At 44.3% G+C, this 21,784-nt stretch overlaps 1 protein-coding gene across 1 annotated transcript in view; it reads right to left on the bottom strand.

Moving 5' to 3' along the window:
• The window catches only part of MATN3 (matrilin 3), a 25,984-nt gene continuing 4,200 nt past the window's right edge, over positions 1-21,784 (bottom strand). Inside the window, exons 2-8 of the mRNA XM_004696392.2 lie at positions 19,822-20,388; positions 17,073-17,198; positions 16,184-16,309; positions 14,879-15,004; positions 11,247-11,372; positions 6,440-6,550; positions 1-297 (exon numbers count right to left, since the gene is read on the bottom strand). Of these exons, the coding sequence (XP_004696449.1) occupies positions 242-297; positions 6,440-6,550; positions 11,247-11,372; positions 14,879-15,004; positions 16,184-16,309; positions 17,073-17,198; positions 19,822-20,388 (1,238 nt within the window). The 3' untranslated portion in view covers positions 1-241. The remainder of the gene's footprint in view (positions 298-6,439; positions 6,551-11,246; positions 11,373-14,878; positions 15,005-16,183; positions 16,310-17,072; positions 17,199-19,821; positions 20,389-21,784) is intronic.

The following is a 21,784-nucleotide window of genomic DNA, read 5'->3' as shown; positions in this document are numbered from 1 at the left end:
TGCCAGCCATTTCACAGTCATAGTTTAGACACACGTAATAAGCATATGGCCTTTTTTTCCCTTGCAAAAAAGAAACCAATTCAATTGAAGGTCCTCTTACTAGGCAGCCAGTAATATTCAAACATTTGCAATAACAGACTCTTAGCAGGCACATTGGAGATGCTGAGGAAGTATGGGGAAACATAACTGAATATTAAATATGCTGAGCTCTCCTTATTTCCAGGTGGCAATTCTGAGTGGTTTAACGATGTACTTGTCCATATTCATTTACTTGCAACTTCTCCAAAATGTCATCAAGTGGCCGGGTGTTAAGGTCAACGCCATGTATTTTCACACATTGAAAAGGTTTTGTAAATGTATTATCACTTGGAAACTATGATCTGCTTTGACAAGCCACCTTTGAAATACTTGTTACTTTTACTCCCAGCCACTTAGAGTCTCTGTCAACAAAAGAATGCATGAAACTTTGTGAATACTCAAATAAACCAAATCGCCGCCGCCATTGAGCTGGTTCCTCTAGGGTCCCAGGTAGTGTTACTGAAGAGGTCGCTTCTGTTTACAAAGTTTACTCTGCCTTACAAAGTTTACTCTGCCCGTCATCCCACCCAGGTGACATCAGCCCCACCTCACTGGCGCCAGGCCCATTGAAGTTAACAGCATCAACCAGAAAGATGCGCGGGATTCATCGTGTCTAACAAACGTATAGATCCCAAAGACATCAATAATCCCCTGGAATGCCTGTTGTCTCTTCTCTTGCCTCTCACCCCTGCTCCCCGCTATACCTTCCCAGCTAAGATTCTTTCCCACAGTCCCTTCCTTGCGGGTTTCCCGGTGCAGAGGAAGCAGCAGTGGGCTGCTGCAGCTGGGGAAACCATTAACCCTTTCCTCACCAAGCCCTACTGTCGTTTGCTTGTGGGTCTGTATTGAAACCTGTTTTTCTCGTCTCTGCTATAATGGCGGTTCTTGTTGGCCTCCCTACCTTTTAAGCTAGCTAATCCCCTGGCTTTGGACAAAGGACCAACTCTCACCATTCTTTCTGCAGCTATCCTGAATTCCTTTCAGTTCATCTCCTTTGATCTCCTGTTACCTACAAACCTCGCCTCCCTCGATAAATCTATTCATTAAAAGTCTTGCTCTGTTGCCTTCGTTCCTTCTCACAGTTACCCTGCAGCACATCACAGAGCTGCCCCTGGAGGCTTCTGAGGCTAAATTTTATAGGAGTAGGAAGCCTGATCGTTCTCCTGAGGAGTGGCTGATGGTTTCCAACTATGGACCTTAATGGTTAGCAGCCTAATGCATAACTCAGAGATGCAAAGCAATAGCAGACCTACATAAAATATCATGTACATACATGCACTTTTCCTTGAAAACTATCTGTAAATTCTCTCGAAGAACAGTTACCTAGTTTTGCTCACAAAAAATATAGCATGAATTGACATCTTGATTTTTTTTGTAAACTGAAGGATGGCAAACACTCTAACGCAAGTGCAGCGGCAATTAATTGTTTAATATGGTTCTTCTAGCCCAGTGGTTCTCAACTTTCCTCATGCCGTGACCCTTTAATACAGTTCCTCATGTTGTGGTGACCCCCCACAACCATAAAATTATTTTTGTTGCTACTTCATAACTGTAAATTTGCTACTGTTATAAGTCATAATGTGTTTTCCGATGGTCTTAGGTGACCCTTGTGAAAGGGTCGTTAGACCCTCCAAGGGGTCGCGACCCACAGGTTGAGAACTGCTGCCCAAATATCCAATGTCCACCAAACAATCTTTCCTTGCATGGTAAGAAGTTGTGGGAAGATACTGATCAGATTCACCTGTGAGTCATTGCAATCAGGATTCCCTGGAGTGCCATCCTGCGGTGTATAAAATGAGCCCTCTGAGAAGTAGGAGGGAGGGATCTCATTACCAGGGAATGCCAGGAGTGGAGAGCATCCTGCTGATACACAGAAGTCAGGCTGACTATCCTTGGTTTAAGCTTACTGGCGGGCCTCTGAGCAAGTAATTGGGGAAACTGGGCTTGCTGACCCATGGACGTGGAGCCCAGAACCTTCAGGATGAGACTTCCAGACAGGGAGTGCCTCTGGGCCCTTAATTCAGGGAGCTGAGTTTGGGGGCCCCCAGAGCATACACAGAATGCCTTCCCATTGAGACTCATAGCAAAGCAATGTGCCCTTTGGGCATTTAGGAGCAGACTTGACAGAACGTTGTGTCACGTCCTTGAGCAGTCCTGAGCATTTCGCACTGGCATCACAACTGGTTACCTTCCTTAATAAACCACTTAATCATGCATGGTGTCCGAGTGCTGAGAGCCACTGCAATAGAGATTAGCAGCTAGAGAGGGACAGAGAGCCTTAAGACATTTCCATTGGCATCAGAAGTGGGATTCATTGCGATGGCTCCGGACTGTAGAAACATGGGTTGTTGGGTTGTTGTTTTTTAAGAGACAGAACTAAAAAGGCACGAGAAGTATTTGATTCCTATCCTAGCATGGCTATTTTGGTGACTGTCACGTGTGATGGAGGTAAGCAAAGACAAGCGAGGCAGCTGAGAAGGCAACAGCTGCCTCTCGAGTGGCCTGGGGGAAAGCCTGGCTGGGTAAGCTAAATAGGAGGCCAGTACCTTCAGGAACCAGAGTCCCCAGGTCATATGCACATAAATAGAGACTGCCCAGTGTGGAGAGAGATTCATTTAGTTATTTACAAAGTTATGGATTATATGTTGATTTGGTTGCACTGATAATATATCTCCAACTTACTTTTATTATAGGAAATCAATCCTAACTTCAAGAAATGAATCATGATTACAAGAGTTCATAAATTGTCTGTCAATCTATATTTGATTAGACATGTTAAAATGGGAGTTTAGAATTGCCTGAACATCAAAGACCCAGAACAAAAAATCATATCATTGTGAATGAGGGGGAGTGCGGAGTGGAAACCCAAAGCTCATCTGTAGGCAATTGGACATCCCCTTACAGTAGGGCCGAAAGGAGTAGATGAGCCAGTCAGGATGCAGTATAGCACTGATGAAACATACAACATTCCTCTAGTTTTTTAATGCTCCCCCCTACCCATCCACTATCAGGACTCCAATTCTACCTTACAAATCTGGCTAGACTAGAGCATGTCCATGGGTACAGATAAGAGCTGGAAACACAGGGAATCCAGGAGAGATAAACCCCTCAGGGCCAATACTGAGAGTAGCAATACAAGGAGAGGAAGGAGAAAGGGTGGGGAGAAAGGAGGAACTGATCACAGTGACTGACATATAGCCCCCTCCCTGGGGTACTGACAACAGAGAAGTGGGTGAAGGGAGACATAGGTCAGTGTAAGACATGACAAAATAATAATTTATAAATTATCAAGGGTTTGTGACGGAAGAGGGGCAGGGAGGGAAGGGAAAAAATGAGGAGCTGATACCAAGGGCTCAAGCAGAAAGCAAATGTTTTGAGAATAATAATGGCAACAAATGTACAAATGTGCTTGACACAATGGATGTATGTATGGATTGTGATTTGAGTTGTACAAGCCCCCAATAAGATCATTTTAAAAAAGAAGAAGAACCCAGGGACCTGCATATTAAATAAAAATTGCATCAAAAAAAAGTTGTATGAGCCCCCAATAAAATGATTTTTTTAAAAGAAACCATTATAGCCGCAACCTAATGGTCTTCTTTATCTAGCTAATTTGGCTTTGTCTTAGTCCTTTTTAAGGTTTAATAAAAGGATCTCAATAAAATACATTTAAATTTGCAAAAACAAATTTGCCTGAAAAGAGGAGGCTTTTTTGTTTGAAGCCGAGGTAGAATAAGGGGCTTAGAAAGAAAACCTGAGCCCTACCCACAACTGCTGAGAGGCGAAGAGTTTTACATTTGAAGGGAAGTCTGCAGAAAAAAACTGGCTTTTGAAAACTTAAGAGCAAGCCATTGGACATTAGATCCATCAAAGCCCAGAAGTCTGTGCGCCACTGAAAGAGCCCTTTCTGGACTGAAAGGGAGCCTGTGAGCTTGGGTTCTCACCTGGACTCGCTCACGACATGACTGTGCGGCAGTGAAGAGACAGAATGATTTGGACCTATTCCAAAAAGTTGTGTGCATACTGAGTCCCTGGGCACCGAGTAGCTCCAAGGGCCAGTTGATCTGAAGTGTAGCACACGCATGTGGACTCCCAAGCTTGCAGTTGGTACCCGTGGACTAGCATGCATGGCTAGGACTGAGATGACCAGAACTGGACCAAATGAAGAGAAAAATGCTTGACTGAGCTTGTGTGCATTGCTGCCGTTTTCATGATTGACGGGCTATAGACTGAACTTGCCAAAGATCCGACCAGAAATGAAGACTCATTACATCACAAGCCTCAGCTCTGAGTTGTTAGGGACAAGCAGTTTAGAAATTGAGTATTTAAAATGGGGGGAGATTAAAAAAAAAAGCATGAGTGACTGGCCCACAGCTCTTATGGGTATGTTCATTTAAAAAAAAAACTTTTTTTTTGGAAGGGGGAAGTTAATCCTTCAGTATGAATGAGACATGGCAAGAAGAGTCCGGTGATGACCTGCAGGGACAGTGAATTATTTAAGGTGGATCTGAGAGCCAAAATCTCTAACTCCTACCAAACAACCTTTCCCTTCATGAGTCTGATAAGAAGGCCGGGGAAGATACTGAGGATTGCCCTGTGAGTAATTACAAATAGGCTTCCCTGGAACAAGAGAAAGGGAAATCATTAAATCCCATTGTAATTGAAGAAAAATGAGCAAAACTATTGTTACTTAAAGTCTGATCTAAAACTCAGGCTTTCTGTCAGAGATCGTGATACCAAACAATCATCTTCAAACATTTTTGCTCCAATGTGGCATACAATAACGTTGCCAAATAGTTGTTCTCTTGCACATATTGAAATCATGGGACAATTCCATCATGTGTTTAGGCAGTTACAACGCCTGTAATTTTGGTACTTGGGAAATATTGATTCCTTAAAATTTTTTCTGTCAGTCTTTCTAGTGTATTCCGTATAATATCAACACTCTACCAAGTTAATTACCATTCATTTAGGAGTCCGTAGGTGAAATAAAGGCTAACCCTGGGCTGCTAACCAAAAGGGGGGTGGTTTCAATCTGGCGAAAGGAGTGCATAAGAGAGGTCTTTGATCTGAAAACTCAGCCATTGAAAACCTGATAGGAAAAGAAAATTTTTTAATTAAAAAAATAAAACCTGATAGGACACAGTTCTACTCTGACACAAGAATAGTTGTGACTTGGAATTTACTCTGTGGCAACTAAGGCTTTTAAAATAATTTATTAAACATACTGAAAGTTAATTTTGTTTTCTATTTTTTACTTTTCCCACAAATTTTTATGATACTTTGGAGCTTGGGAATCTTTTTGTAATCACTATTATACTCCTTAAATAAACGTATATTAAACAACCATACTGAAAATAGCCCTTACTTTACTGTGGTTACCATCAACCTTTCTTTTAAAATATGACCTGGATTGAGAAATCATAATTTTAATAAGTTAAATTTTAACACATACCCCCCAAAAAATATTGAAAGGAAAAGGTAACATCCATTTGGAAAGGCAGCTCTTAGTGGGATAGATTGGGAGAAGCAGCATGTATGAAGTTGTAATGAATGTAATTGTTGGGTTATCCCTATGGAGACCTTATTTTTCCAGCAAATGTAACTAAGATTCAAAGTCAGAGGAATGCCTTTCAGAGAATAAGATGAGATGGGAGATGGAAAAAGAGAGAATCAACTGGCCCCAGGTATTATATTAGGCAGTTTGGCTATTGAATCATTAAAATTGTCTGTGGCTCCCTACTCCTTTAAAGTTTTCACCAACATACTAACAATTTGAATACCACGTCTTTAGGTACATAGAAACAGGGGTGTTAAACTGCTGAGAAAAAGTACATTTTCTAAGTTACTGCTTTGACTAAAGAACTGATTTTGAAAGTTTCTTACATTGAAATTTGCTTTTTGACCACTTGGCTAGAAAAAATGGACAACTCTGTCTACTTGAAGATGTCATGTACCATTAATGAGCTCACTCATTTTGTGCTTATATCACTTCAGAACTAGAAAGCCATATGAAGGAACCATATCACAGTAGTCCCATCTATTACGTAAGAGTTCAATCAGGGACACACTACTCACTGCCATTGAGTAGATGCCAGCTTCCAGGGAGGTCATGTCACTATGGAAAATTAAAATTAGAGAAAGAAATATCTGGACAGCTTTTATCCACAGGTGTTTTTTAAATAAGTGACATGGTCTCTATTTAAAACATCTAAAAAGAGCCCAATTTCTAAAAGAACGGATTCTTACAGCTGATCAAAATCTCAGGTCATTCCACTTCTGTGAGAGATCCTAGCATTTGGCTCGATTGTGGCACATACGTGGGCTTCCAACAGAAGCAGGAAACCACCAGAAAGGATATGTTTTGTGTTCAGTCTCTGGAGATACGAGCTGACCCTCTCCTGGAATGTCAGTGTGGCTTCACACCCACAAGCATCTTCAGTGGAAATGAGTCTTCGTGCTTCTTCGATGGCTAAAGACAAAAAAGGATTAGTGCTAATAGTGAGTCATAGCACCTCAAGGAATCTATGATTCAGTCTTTCCATTCTTAAAATGTACTGAAGTGCAATTTCCAGGATAAGAGCAAACAGAAAAAAGGATAAAATACCTCAGAATGATAATGTCACAGTAGTAAATATACGAGGAGCGATGAGAATATGGCTACAATGGACAAAGTTGAGTAGTGGGTACATGGGGACTCATATACTTTTATGACCATCTGACATTTCCTGTGGTTAAAAAAAGTATGTTAAAAAGTATAGAAGGTAATTGATATAAGAGGAAGCCAAGGATACAGACATACGTCTTCTTGGGATACTGTGTCCTCGTTAAAAAGAAAAAATAGTCCTCTATTTGTAAGCCAAAATATTTTCAAAGATTAAAACGAGATAATGTCTGACTCCGTAAGCAGGATTATAATTCCACAAAATAGTTTGAATTAAGAAGTCTTGTTCTCACCCATAAATACCTTGGAACTGAAAATGCAGGTTGGTATTGACACTTCGGCAAAGAATCTGGGATACTAATAAAGCTGGCTCCCAATTCTTCCCATAAGTCACCGAGGAAACAATTCCTATTCAATATTAAAGTCCTAAAACTGACCAATAGGAATAAGGGTAACTTTCGAATGCTGCAGACTGATGTATAATCTTCCAGTTGAGTGGTTCGATTAGGGAATGGTCTTTTGCTCCAACATTTTCTCCCAAATTCTACAAAAATGCAATATAAGGCTAGGGACCACACTTGATTAAATACCCATTAGCTACCTTCAAAATATATTAAAACTTTCCGGAACAGCCAGCCAACATTCCATCCCAGTCGGTCAATTAATCAGTCAATAAGCCAGAAAATATTTACTGAATACCATCATTCATATACAGGGTATAAAACAGCTACTTATGATACTTCTCCAGGATCAAATTAAGGGCCTGGAGGCACTCCACCCCACTCCACAAGCGAGCCTCCTGCCCAGAGGCATTCCATTTGACTTGCTCCCTTGGGCTGGGAAGTCTGCCGGCTCTGGCTCCTGCTCTGGCCTGGTCCTGCTGTTGTCATATGTCTGCCATCACAGCTGTCTCCTAACTAGAGGAGGTTCCATGTGCAGGGATCTCTGGTCCAGAGAATGCTCTCCATGCCTGGCTCGCTCTTAATAGTGGTGAAATTCTCCCCTTCTGATTTTTCCTTTTATACCCAACTAGATGGCAAAACGGACCAATCGTCCTCATGGAAGACCAAGGTTTTACCATCACAATTAGCTTCGTGAATACTCCCAACTGGATCACGTGGTCTTATCAGCATCTTCCCCACCTTCTCTTACCCAGACCCATCAGGAAAAGGGAAATACACCCAGTCTGCATGGTGCCACCCAGTTGTTTGGAGGGAATGACTAGGGCTAGAAGAGCCAGATTACGTAATTGACTGCACTGCAAAAGCAGCAGATCTCATTGCCTCCATGAATTACCGCCTCCTTTGCCATGAGACCAGAAGCAGCCATCTATCACTACTCAGCATTTTTACCAAGGACTCAATGAGTGATTCCTGATCAAAAGGTTAGAAATGTGGAACAGCATTTTCGGTTTCTTATAGAATGCATATTTACTAAACCTATTAGGACTGGAGGAACCTCCAATCTGCTGCCCTGAGAAACTATCCACTGAAGTCATCTTCAAACTTATCAACAGTTTAACTTAATTAGTAAAGAATGTTCACCTTGAGCATGTGTTGTGTAGTGAATTACTTGATATGGCTCGTCTAGCCACAGTATTTGTAACTCCCACAAAACAACTTTTTCCTAATGGGTCTGGGTATAAGAAGTTAAGGCGGGGAGCTCTGATAGGGTTATAGGATTCAGTTGTGTTTGTAACAGAGCTAGTTAATATTGTAAGAACACGAGACTCTGTCAATCTGGGTTGACAAGAGAACCAAATCCAGAGACATTCATATACGTGTAAGAGAGAACTTTATATCAGGAGGAAGTTATGCATTGACAAACAGCCCAGTCCAAATCAAATCCGTAAGTTCAGTATTACCCCATAAATTCTTCTTTAGGCTCACACAGCATGTGCAATGATGCCAAATACAGGAAGATCACTGGCCAGTGGTGGATCCAGTGGCGCTAGAAGCATCTCAGGCCTTGTGTAGGTCTCCACGTGGCTCCTGCAGTTCCTGGGCTCTAGCTGTCATCAGCGTGGCTCCATGTGGCTTGCCAACAGGAATGTCTTGCAGAGAGTGTATGGTCCTCTTCCCAGGAGAAAAAGAGGGGGTTCCCAGAATCCTCCTGGTGGGTGTTACCGTGGGACCTGATCAACAGGCCAAACTCCACCCCTTCGCTCAAGTCGACAGATTATGTAACTACACACACGCTAATGTAGGGATGAGTCAATTTTGCCATCCAGCTGTGTATACAATGAGCTATTTCAGCAGCCAGAGCTGGTAAGGGAATCTCATGACCAGCAAAAGAGAAGGGCCAGGCATGGAAGGCCTCCTTTGGATCTTGAGATTCCTACACACTGACCCTCCTTGATCGAAAAGCACGAAAGCAGTGGTAGAGGGGCAGCAGCAACCGAACTGAGAACCAGAGCATGAGATAGACGAGGGGACCTCCTGACCCAGGGAGCACGTAAAGTCGAGTGATTTGGTGAGGACCCATGCTTGAAGAGTATACTGCCTCCAGATACTTAATGGGGGGCTAGGTAATGCTGCACATGGAGATTTGTGCTGAGAGTTATGGCAGAGTAAAAATGCCCTTTAGGCCTTTGCCACCATTGCTAAAAGACCTCTGTCACATTGCCTACACAGGGTCCAGCCCAAGGGGTCATGTGGCTGAGAAGTCAAGGCTGAGAAGTGGCCGGATTGGAAGAACTGTATCCTGAATATTTCTGATCCTGAATTATAACCTGTTCACTTTCCCAGTAAGGCCCATAATTATGAGTCTGGTCTGTGAGTTCTGTGTGGCCATTGCAAAACCAGCTGAGTAGGGAGTGCTGTAGGGGGGACAATTGGCAAGGAAGTTCGGAAGGCTAAGGCATTGCACGACCTCAGCCTATTGATGTTGTGCAGCTGATACTGATGATGGTGAGTCTCTTTCCCCCTTGAAAAGTTAGAGCCAAGACGTCACCCCCCACACTTGTCTTTTTAAACAGAATGTCACTCTTCTAAAGACTCAGCTATTGAAGATAAAGTGTGACAAGAGCTAAGCACGAAGGAGTGGTGTCTGGGCAATTTGATGGTAGTGGAATAAGAATGCAACCAACTTCCCTGAACTATGCATGTTTAAAGTGTTGAAAAGCAAGGATGTTGCTTTGAGGACTAAGGTCTGTCTGACCCAAACCATGGTATTTTTCAACGCCTCATATGCATGTGAAAATTGGACATGGAATCAAGAAGACTAAAGAAACATCGATGCCTTTGAATGGTGGTGCCGGTGAAGGCTACTGAAAGTAGCACGGACTGCCAACAGAACAAACACTAACGCAGCTGATAGGATTCTCGGATTCCGTTGTGAGTGGCTGTTAACAGCCGCTTGTGATGGTACGGATTTGCAACTCTAACGCGGGGACTGGTCTATGGTGCCATCTTGGTGGGTAGAAAATGAGCCATTTCAGAAGCAGGCGGAGGGAAACTCCCTCATGAAGGGTGGAGGCATGTCTGGCCTCCGCCTCGTAGGACTTGACCTTGGCCTGATGCGTGTCCTCATCCTTCCCCACAGTGAAGGCAGAGGAAGTCAGACACTGCCTCCAAGTCACTTTTACACATGGCTCTCCTCAGAAGGATGGACGCCACGTGTGGTCAAGGAGGGACTCTGCTCGTGGGTCTGTAACATGGTGCAGCTGCTGCACACAACAGCGGGGTGGTTCTGCCAAAAGTTCAACGTCAAATTCTCCTTTGACCCAACCAGTCCACATTAGGTAGATGCTGAAAAGACTTGAAAGCAGGAAATCAGAACCCAGCACTCCAATGTTCACTTGGGCAGTACTCCCAAAGGTGAAGGGCAGAGAGTCCACGTGTCCATCAACAGGTGAATCGATACATCAAGGGGGGTATATTCATATAACGCATAGACCTTTCTGACTCAGAGTGACCCAACAGGACGAAGTCCAGTTACTCCTGTGGACTTCCCAGACTGTTAACTCTATGGGAGTAGAGAAAGCTTTCTCTTGCTCCCTCAGGGCAGCTGGTGGTTTCAAACTACCGGCCTTGAGATCAGCCACCTGACTCCTTTTATATTGAGAACAGGCAAATGCAAAGAGACCGAAAGTAGAGCGGTGATAATGATGGGCTGAGAGAAGGGGGAAACAGGAAGCTTAATGTGTAACCGAGCCAGAGCTTTTATTTACAGTAATGAAGTGTTGGAAGCAAACACTGTTGATGGTTGCGCACCTTGGAAACATAATGCATGCCACAGCAATGCACGTTAAAAGGGTAAGTTTCCTTCATGGGTATTTTAGCATGATAAAGAGTAAGGCAGGATAGAATCAGATGACAGACGGCAGAGTGCCAGGCTAGGGAGCATAGCTGTTTTGTTCTGAAGACACCTGGGAGCCACGGAGAAGTCTGACAAGGAGAAAGACTTCCTGGCAACTGTGCTTCTGGCGCAAAGAAGGGAAGCAAAGCTTACTCCAAACGGTGTCCCCACCAAACAGAAACATCCGTACAGCGGTGTCCCTTACCTGAACAGGTCTTCTTATCTTCAGTCAAGGTATAGCCCTGGTAGCAATCGCAGTGGTAGGATGCTGTCCCGTCACTCACACAAATGTGTTGGCAGTCATGCGTGCCCAGAGCACACTTGTTGAGTACTGGTCGCAGGCAACGCAGAAAAGAAACATTCGCAAATGAAGTAGAAATGCAATGCAAATTTCTGAGAGAAAGACAACAAAAGCTGCAGCTTGGCACCAAATCCTGCAAAGGCCTGCGGAGCGGAGCCGCACTGGGAGTTCACGACATTCCAGAACTTGCCTTGGCCCTTCCTTTGCGTCCATCACCACCGCCCTCTGGGTCACCATCACCAGCGCATTAAGGACCTACCTGGGCTGAGCTTGATGCTGCACAGAAAGAGCTACTTTGGGAAAGGGGCTGCCTTGATTCGGTCACAAAGCAGGACAGAAAATACTGACCGGAAGACAAACACAGAGACGAAAAACAAAACGCTCCAAACAACAAAGCGGCGTGTGATTGCCAGTGAGGTACTCCTGATCACAAATGAAGACCTTTCCGGGATGGGAACGATTTGCCTAAATCTGGATGGCGAGCAGGGGACATTGCTGTACCAGTACTGCGTCCCAGGTAAACTTTAAAAAGCAAGTCTCTTTTTTTTAACTTCCTTAATAAACCTTTTATTTATTTTATTATTTTTTTTAACATTTTATTAGGGGCTCATACAACTGTTATCCCAATCCAGACACACATCAATTGTGTAAAGCGCATTTGTACATCGTTTCTCAAAACATTTTCTCTCCATTCAAACCCCCGACATTAGGTCCTCATTTTTCCCCTCCCTCCCCGCTCCCCCCTCCCGCATGAGCCCTTGATAGTTTATAAATGGGTATTTTGTCATATCTTGCCCTGTCCAACATCTCCCTTCATCCACTTTTTGGTTGTCTGTCCCCCAGGGAGGAGGTCACACACAGTTCCATGTAATCGGTTCCCTCTTTCCTACCCATTCTCTCTCTACCCTCCCTGTTTCGCCACTCATACCACTGGTCCTATAGGGCTCATCCGTCCTGGATTCCCTGTATTTTCAGTTCCTATCTGTACCAGTGTACCTCCTCTGGTCTAGCCAGTCTAAGCAAGTCTCCTTTAATGAGTCCCGAAAAATCTGCTGGGAGACAGAGGTTCTCCCCTGCCAATGCAGGGGTCCACCACTCCACTTACTCCCTTCCAACTACATGTCATCCTAGGCTCTAAAACCTTCTATGGCCCATAGAAGAGCTTGATGGGAAATACAATCTACTCTATCCAAAAGGTGATCTTCCAGCCTTGGCATAGGGTCACTGTGAGTTGATGGCAGCAGGTTTGTTTTCACCTTAATGCTGGTTTTAACCTTGGGTTTTGTGCCAACGTAGCCAGCGTTGTCTGTGGCTTTGCAGGAAAGACCTAGCCATGGCCCCTAGGGGGCTCTAGTGCAGTATCATTGCCTCCAGAGTAAGCTCTGCTCAGGGCAGCCCTTCCGTTGGAAGATGATTAGGACAGGATGCAACTCGGGTCACAGGCCTGATGCAATCCCCCGAGGTGTCACTGGGAGTCTGAATTGACTCAATGACAGTGGCTTTGAGCTTTGTTTTCCCTTTGTAACCCTGCCTTTCCTACAACACGACAGTACTGTCTGGTGGGTAGAGCACCACGTCTGGAGGTAGTGCCGGGGTTCACGTCCTGGTTCTGCTACTTGTGAGCCAGTGACCATGAGTCAATTACTTAATCTGCCTATGCCTCCGTTTCTCAAAAAACTGCTATGAGAATTCCCAGAGCTACCATGTCTCACACACTCTGGGGCCTTGCATGGCAGCCAGTGGACACTGAGGAACAGCAGAGAGCATGATCGAGATCTGCCGGCACTGAAAATGTCCTATGTTTTATGTTCTCTTACATTCAAAAAAGGTTTTGTTTTATTCTGTAACAGCTATTTTGTTGACATGCCTTTTTGTCTTCTCTGTCTCCCATGTTCCTGATAGTATAACTGGGATAAGTCTAACCGTTGTGAGAAGTGCAGCCATCTACGAATCCCACCTCCCCACCCTGAACTCCAAGTCTTTGAATGACCTTTAAGGATCCATCTTCTGTGACAAAACAATAATGATTTGTGAATTGTGCAGGGTTCATGAGGGAGGGGGCAGGTGGGAGGGAAGGGGAAAATGGGCAGCTGATATTAGGGGCTAGAGTAGAAGGCAAATGTCTTGAGAATGATGAGGGCAACGAATGTACATATGTGCTTGACACAATGGATGGATGTATGGATTGTGATAAGAATTGTACGAGCCCCCAATAAAATAATTAGAAAAAAAGAAAGAATCTATTTTCTGGTGACTTGACAAATTGGTTTCCCTGTACTAGAAAGAGCCAAGGATGAGAGGATGTCTTACATGGACCTTGTCTGAGTATGGGTTTCTGGTTTGTCTTCATTCACAGTGAAGGGATCCAGACTCAGTCCGACTCCCCTAAGCAACCCCATGCAAAACAGGCCCTTTGTCCTGGCTGTTCTCTGCTTCCCTCTACCGAAATCTACACCATCCTCAAATACCCAGCCTCAGGCCCTGCTCCCTGTGCCCTTTCCCGACATCCCCTCTTTCCGGACTCAGGCAGCCCTCTGTCACGTTAGCTTCTCTCTCTCTCTGCTGTCACGAGGGATTGCTACTCTTTCCACCTGGGCTACCGGCTGGTCGGTGCCAGAAGGGTATGCCTCTTTACAGCCCCCCAGTGATTAGTGCGCTCCTGGGAATAGAATAGGTGCTCTGTCAGCTTTTGATTGATTTCATTGCATAGAAGCAACAACAATAAAAGAATTCACGTTAGGCCATTTCCCTTCATCTATCTTAAAAAAATAAATAAAATCACATAATGTATTTCCTCAAGTGAGAAAAACATATGTATAAATCTGAAACACATTGTATCTGTCCAAACTAAACACCACTTTGAGAGTCGGGGCTCTCTCTTAGAAGTGCTTTTCATTCTAAATGCTCCCTGTTCTGCCGATGTGTTTCAATTGGATTAATGACTGTCAGCCGTACTGGTGTGGTCTCATTCACCAACCCCTCACAAGGCTTAGATTCACTGAAGACCGATCCTGTGGAGCCTGTCAGGAAACAACTGGCTTCAAACTTACTGGAAGATGTGTGTGGGTCTCATTCAGCCACTGACAAAGTCCCCTTTACTAAAGCAGTTCAGCTGTAAGATTAATGCTACAGAAACGTTAAAGGCCAAGTTTTAACTGGAACGGGATCAGTTCAGCCTATCACACCAAATCGTTACTGTCCCCCTGACTTCCTGTGACATTTCCTATTTGCTTTCAAGTCCCCAGAGATCAGAGCTATAAAGTTTTCCTGGATAAAGACCCTACATTCAATTAGTTTTCCTTTTCTCACTCACTCCCTACTCACTTCCAGGAATTTTCTGGAATGATTTAAGTTTGCAAAACCAACTTGGTTAATTGCCGTCTGAGCAATGTATGGCTTAGCCTGGGAGCTTGGCAGAATGCCCCAACACCCAGGCTTTAAATGGCCTTTCAGCCTCTATCTTCTGGTGAACTGAACATTGGTTTCACGGCAATAGAAAGAGGCAAGTAGGAGAGAATGTGTTGAGACATGCTTACCTGAACATGTGTGTTGGTCTTCATTCAGCCTGTAGCCCTCGTAACATTCACAGTGATGCGACCCAGCTCTGTCACTCACGCAAATGTGCTGACACCCATGTGTTCCGAAAGCGCATTGATCTTGAGCTGTCAACAACCATTTCCGGGAGAAAATCATTTAGGACCCAGGCAAGTGTTTTATTGACCATTGATCGAATCTCCTTTTTTGCCATTTGAAAAATGTTAGAGGAAATCCTACCTGAAGCTATTCAAATCCATCACCCAATTTCCCCCAAACTCCTCTATTCTGACCCACTAGAGCCCAAAGCAGTAGTTCTCAACCCTCCTCAGGCCGCGGCCCTTGAATACAGTTCCTCATGTGGTGGTGACCCCCCAGCCATAAAATTATGTTCGTTGCTACTTCATAACTATAATTTTGCTACTGTTATGAATCAGGCAACCCCTGTGAAAGGGTCGTTGGACCCCCAAAGGGGTCGCAACCCACAGGTTGACAGCCACTGGCAGAAAGTATCAGAATCAGAAATGAACATTGATACAATATGATCAATCCATAGATCTTATTGAAAATCAGCCAGTTATTCCATTATCATTCACGATCAGATCCATGATCCAGTTTGGAATCATGCCCTGCATTAGGCTATCACGTTTACTTAGTCTCCTTCAGATTAGGAAAGACACATCATAGTCTTTCATTTTTCCATGAATTGGACACATTTGGAAAGTCCTGACAAAGTATCTGGTCGTATATGTGTCCCAATGTGGGTTTGTCTGATCTTTGCACATAGTTCAATTCAACTGACTTTTTTTTTCCCATCACGTCATTTAACTTCGCTGGTCAAGTGCTATTTCATCTTCAACACATCATATTAGTGTATACCTGAGGTCACTAAGTGTTATGACTGGTGACATTAGCATTGATGGGTTTGGTAAGGTGGTGTCTGCCAGGGCTCTGCAATCTAACATTACCAGTTTTCCCTTTGTAAGTAATAAGTGTCTTACGGGGTGTCATTTGTTTTAGCCTACTAAATTGGGCTTAGCATAGGGGAAGGACTTTTGGGGCTGAGGTACAGAGAAGAAAACGAACACGTGACACATGTGAGCCAAGACCCATAAATGCCCTCCCCCCACCACCACCACCACCATTTTTGCCTTTTCTAAAAAGACTTAGAAATGGGAAATGCCTACGGGTGGTAAGACAGAGAAGCCTATCACATTTCCAATCAACTTGGCCTGCCCCTCCCCCTCCACACTGGACAGGCAGGTACACAGATAGGAAGCCGTTATAGACTCCTCCTCCTCATTTACCTGAACAAGTTGTCCTGTCTTCATTCAGGGCATAACCTTCATAGCACTCACAGTGATAGTCACCAGTTCTGTCATTCACACAAATGTGTTCACATCCATGAGTGTTAAGAGCACACTTGTCAGTAGCTATTAAAAAAAAAATCAGGATAGATGTCAGCATTATGGAAAACACAATATTGCCCACATTGCTTGGAAATGTGAGGGCGCGCGTACACACACACACACACACACACACACACACACACGGTGAGCAGCCTGAGGGCAGCACAGCACAAGAGGAAGGGAACCAGATTAGATGATGGCAGCCAACTTTCTGGTCTTGGCCCTTACAACTCACAAGCCCAGTGACATGGTTATGGCTTGAGCTCTTTGAGTCTGTTTTATTATCTATTAAATCAGTGCATTGGATTAAATCCCCAGAGTTTCCTCCTTTGAAAAAAATAAAGGCCCCATTTCTCATTGACTTTACATGACTATTCATATACTAAATGAATGAAGACCTTTCTGAATGTTCTTCTCCTACTAGAGCCTACGAGGGTCTTTGCTAACAGAAAGGAAGGGAGGATAGCTTGTATTTAATTCAGATAAAATTCCAAATCCTCAACAGGACCAGAAGTTTAGGCCCACTTCCCTGCTAATCCTTTCCCTTATGATTAGTAACACAGTGATGTTGTAATTAGTAATCAATGATATAACACGTTGAGTTGCCTGTTATCTCACCTTTTTCCCATATTCCTTTTCCAGAAAAGCTATTGAGCAAACAGTAAACCAGCCACTGGATTTAAGTGAAAAGGGGCTCTGGGGGTCAAAGCAGAAGCCCGTTTAAAACCTGGAGAGAACCGGCCTCCTAAATACCTTCTTGTCAACCACCACCTGAACAAGGCCTCACCTGAACAGGTTTTCTTGTCAGCATTCAAGGTATATCCTTGGCTGCACTCGCAGTGGTGGCTACCCTCCCCATCACTGACACACACATGCTGACACTGGTGCGTGCCAAGCACACAGGGATCCACAGCTGTAAAGGAAGTTTAGAGCAATCAGTATTCACACATACAGAACATCTGAATATCCAAATGGTGGGTACCTATTTGAATATCCAAATATTTGAATATTCAAATGGTGGAGGGCAAAGTGGGTAACGGCCTTATAAATCGGCAGCATGGGTTCTTGAATCCAAATATATTATGTGTGCGCTACAGAGTCTCCAATGTTTTCAAGAAAAGCAGACACATGCGCTCAACACAGCAAGTAGAAATAAAAAGAGAGGAGACAAACTTTATGAGATTACATTAGCCAAGTTGTATATTATTTTTTTGCTCCTAGGCACATTTATATCTCTGTGGATTTTTTTTTCAATATATGGTGACTTGTTTTGAAAAAAACGGTATCAATAAGTTTAGGCATTTCTGAGAAACCAGGGAGGCCTAATGGAAGAGGCAGGTAACTCAGTGCCCATTGGCCTTGGCCACAAGACAACGCTAATATTTTCCCAAGAAGGATTTTTTTCATGGACGGACCTTTCCAACCCATTGATTACAACAAGCTGCCCCTCGGTCTTTTTTTCCCCCCTCACAAGCAGGCCTTTTGTTCCCGAGGGAAAAGATTGCCATTCACCACTTGTTACTTGATGGCCTTCAGGCTCAACCCCAGGTGCGAGGCGACCCAGCTCTGCCACAGAACAGCATCTTGATGGGAGAGCTCTCACCCACAAGCCAGGGCCGTGTGTGTGTGTGTGTGTGTGCGGTGTTCTTGGGAGAAAGAAAGCCATTTTCTTTTTGGGAAGCCAATGAATTCTAAGTAGATGCCACCAAAGCCAAAGCAGGCTTGTGAAGGCCCACTGTGCTAGGACAAGAAAAACAAGGGGGGTCCAGGCCAGCTCTGGCGGAGATGAGACCGGGCTGTGGCCCTGGCCAAAACTTCATGTTCCATTTCCTGACACACCAGTGATGACGGAGGTTTGTATTAATTTAGATTTAAATTCTCCCTGAAATTTACAATTTAATTACCAGATCACTTGTTTGTTACACCCTTCACCCTCAGGCTTGACAACAAAGAGGGGCTATTTTAATCTTTCGGTCACCAGTGGTTGTGTTGAATAAATAGATGTGGAATAAATTACACACAGACACACACACACACACAAAAGGTATCTATATGTTTGAAACTTACCTGGACTATCACTTCTCAGCCTTTTGGCATAGATCAAGTATAAAATTCACCTGAACCAGAAATTGGTGCACACCTGCTTGGATAATTTTATAGAAGGCTTTGAAGGAATAATTCCAAGTGATATACAAAAATAAAGTATGCGTCCCAAAAATTCCTAATTGTAATGAGTTAATACCAAAACGTGGGTGAAGGGAGATTTCGGACAGGGCAAGATATGACAAAATAACAATTTATAAATTATCAAGGACTCATGAGGGAGGGGGGAGCGGGAAGGGAGGGGAAAAATGAGGACCTAATGCCGGGGGCTTAAGTGGAGAGCAAATGTTTTGAGAATGATGAGGGCAATGAATGTACAAATGTGCTTTACACAATTGATGTGTGTATGGATTGTGATAAGAGTTGTATGAGCCCCTAATAAAATGATTAAAAAATAAAATGATACATGCCAGCCTTGAATGGACTGGATATACAAACAGAGAGAGACAGAGAGAAAGCATGTGCACCCTGGTGGTGGTGGAGGGCATACCAGAACCTAGGTCTGCACACACATTTTGGGCTGCTAATCATAAAGACAGCAGTTCGAAACCACCGCCTACCTGCTCCACTGGAGACGGATGGAGCTTTCTACTCCTGTAAAGATTTTCAGTCCCAGAAACCCAAGGGAGGAAGTTCTACTCTGTCCTGTTGAGTGGCTATGGTCAGATTCAACTTGATGGTAGTGAATTTGGCTTGGTATATATGTATGCATATGATGTGTGTATGGGTATATATGTACATGTGTACACATGTTTTCTTGTTATCGCTCAAATGAGCTAAAATCCCACCCGTCTTTGTCCCTCCCCAATGAACTGTAAGAGAAAGAGCAGACTCTGAACACCGGAGTATCCATGAAGTACACACACACACACACACACACACACACACACACACACACACACTGTTTCTTTGGTACATGGGCAAGCTGTCCCTTCCGTGGGCAGCTGCCACCCTCTGTCTTTTGAAAAACAAGCGGAGGTCAGTTAAATTTAGAGATGTTGGAGCTGAAAAAAAAAACATTTAAATGTAGGGGGCGGAATGTAGTGGTGAAGCAGAGGGAGAAAGAGGTGTCTTGAGTTTGTTTTTGTATTTTTTCCCCCCCTTAACTTGTCAGGGAACAGCAGGATCATTTATCCGGGATATTTTCAGACTTTCGGGTCTCTAATGAAAACACGAAGATTTTATGAGCAAACCAAGTGATATATAATACAACTCTATATTCCTAAGCCAACAAAGTGTGTTTCAGTTGGTAAAAAGGTACACACACACACACACACACACACACACACACACACACACACACACATACACAGAAAGGATCACTTATAAGTTTTCCCTAAAATTTCCACCCCCAAAAAGGGCATAAATCTTTTTTACTGCGGATACACGATGTCTACCTTGAACGTCCTTTCTTGTTGGAAGCGTGCACTTACCACAGAACGTTTCCTGGAATCGAGAAGACAGTTTCTCGATGACCCCGAAGGTCTCCACGTAGAAAACGTGGTCCTGCAGGGGCTCGCTGGCAATCATCCTGAGGGACTCCATGTCCGCCCGGTCCACGCCCACCGCATACAGCTCTACACCAGAGGCCCGAGCCCGGGCTGCCACCTCGTTCACCTGGTCCTGGGGCCTCCCGTCGGTCACAACGATGGCCACTTTAGGTATGTTGGCGGTGGCCCGCCGAGCTCCTGCCTCCACCGTGAAGGCTTCATCCATGGCTGTCTGGATGGCCAGGCCGGACATGGTGCCTGTCGATAAGGGCTTGATGCGAGCCACGGCCTGTTTCAAGGACTGCTTATCTGAGTGAGTGTGGAGATGGAACTCCATCTTCACAGTGCTAGCGTAGTTCACCACCGCCACCCGCGTGGCCGCCTCGCCAATGTCCAGCGTGTCAATTATCTGAGAGACGAAGGTCTTCACTTTGGTGAACTCCAAGGGCCGGACGCTACGAGAACTGTCGATAATGAAGACCAAGTCCAAGGGTCTGCTCTGGCAAACGCCTGCGAAGAAGAGTGTGGGCCGCAGAAACAACACCCAAAATGAAGTAATCCTCCAATCCCAGTAAGCCTGCTGTCTCGCCCAGGAGCAGCCTCCCCTGGAGTATGGAAAGCGCTGTGGCCTTCAAAATCCCCTAGAAGAATTCCATGAAAGCTATGGACGTTCCCCCAACTACTTCACTTTGGGACTGGCTGAACCCTGACATTTAACTTAGAATCTTCTCCCTCTGCTTAAGGTTTTGCTCCAAAGGTTATTCCTTTGGGAGAATATATCTGTCTTCCAGATCAGATCACTGTGATCCACTGCCTTTTCACTGACTGATTTTTCAGAAATAGTCTTCCAGGACTTCCCCCTAGTTCATCTTAGTCTAGATGTGCCATGAAGACTGGACAGAATCCTATCAACGGCTGAGTCACCACTGAGAGACAGGTTGTGGCTACCTACAATATGTATTGGTGGGGGAATCAAGCCAGTTCCCCTCCATGGAAGGTGAGAATTCTACCATGGCACCACCAATGCACCCACTATGAAGGCATGATGTATACTGGGAGTCCCTGAGTGTGAACTAGCCAACCCAAAGGATGGAGCTTCGAGTGGTGCCTTGGAAGAAAGGCTTGTCAATCAATTTCTATAAATTATCTCAAAAAATAAATATACAAAATCACTGTCATAGGGTCCATTTCTACTCATAGCCACCATATAGGACAGGGTAGAACTGCCTCTGTGGATTTCCAAGGCAAATTCTTTACGGGAGTAAAAAGCCTCATCTTTCTCCATGGAGCGGCTGGTGGTTTTGAACTACTGACCTTGCAGCTAGTAGCGCAATGCATAACCACCACACCATAGACACCAGAAACCCTTTGGAGCACAGTTCTACTCTGACACCCATGGGGCATCATGAATCGTCATTGATTCCATGACACTGACTACTGGCTTAACCCTAAATTAAATCCTGGGGCTACAAAAAAAACACCCCAGATTCCCCGCCTCCAACTTACTCAAGGTACTCAAATTTTTCCCATAAATGTCAGTCTTCATCTATTCTTTCCCTATCCTGTTTCAGCCAACTCCAGTCTGCTCACTCCCTCTCCTCCAAAAATCCAAATTCACTGCCATCGGGTCCAGGCTGACTCATAGTGGCCCCCCCTGTGGGTTTCAGAGACAGTAACTGCTTACAGGAGTAGAAAGCTCAGTCTTTCTCCCCCAGAGTTGCTGGTGGTTTTGAACTGTCAACCATGCGGATCACAGCCCAACAAGTAACCACTATACCACAAGGCTCCCGACTCCCTTTTCTAGTCACTAAAATCAAATCCAAAAGTCAGGATCGAATAAGACAGAAGCCAGTTTTGAGGCTTCTTTTTAAAGTTCTTTCCCCTTATCGCACACACAGACAACACC

Source organism: Echinops telfairi, unplaced genomic scaffold (assembly GCF_000313985.2).
Source record: "Echinops telfairi isolate 266 unplaced genomic scaffold, ASM31398v2 ScPeMD7_9;HRSCAF=40, whole genome shotgun sequence".
Taxonomy (NCBI): domain Eukaryota; kingdom Metazoa; phylum Chordata; class Mammalia; order Afrosoricida; family Tenrecidae; genus Echinops; species Echinops telfairi.
The sequence above is the reverse complement of the archived record's forward strand: the minus strand, read 5'-3'. Positions and strand labels throughout refer to the sequence as shown.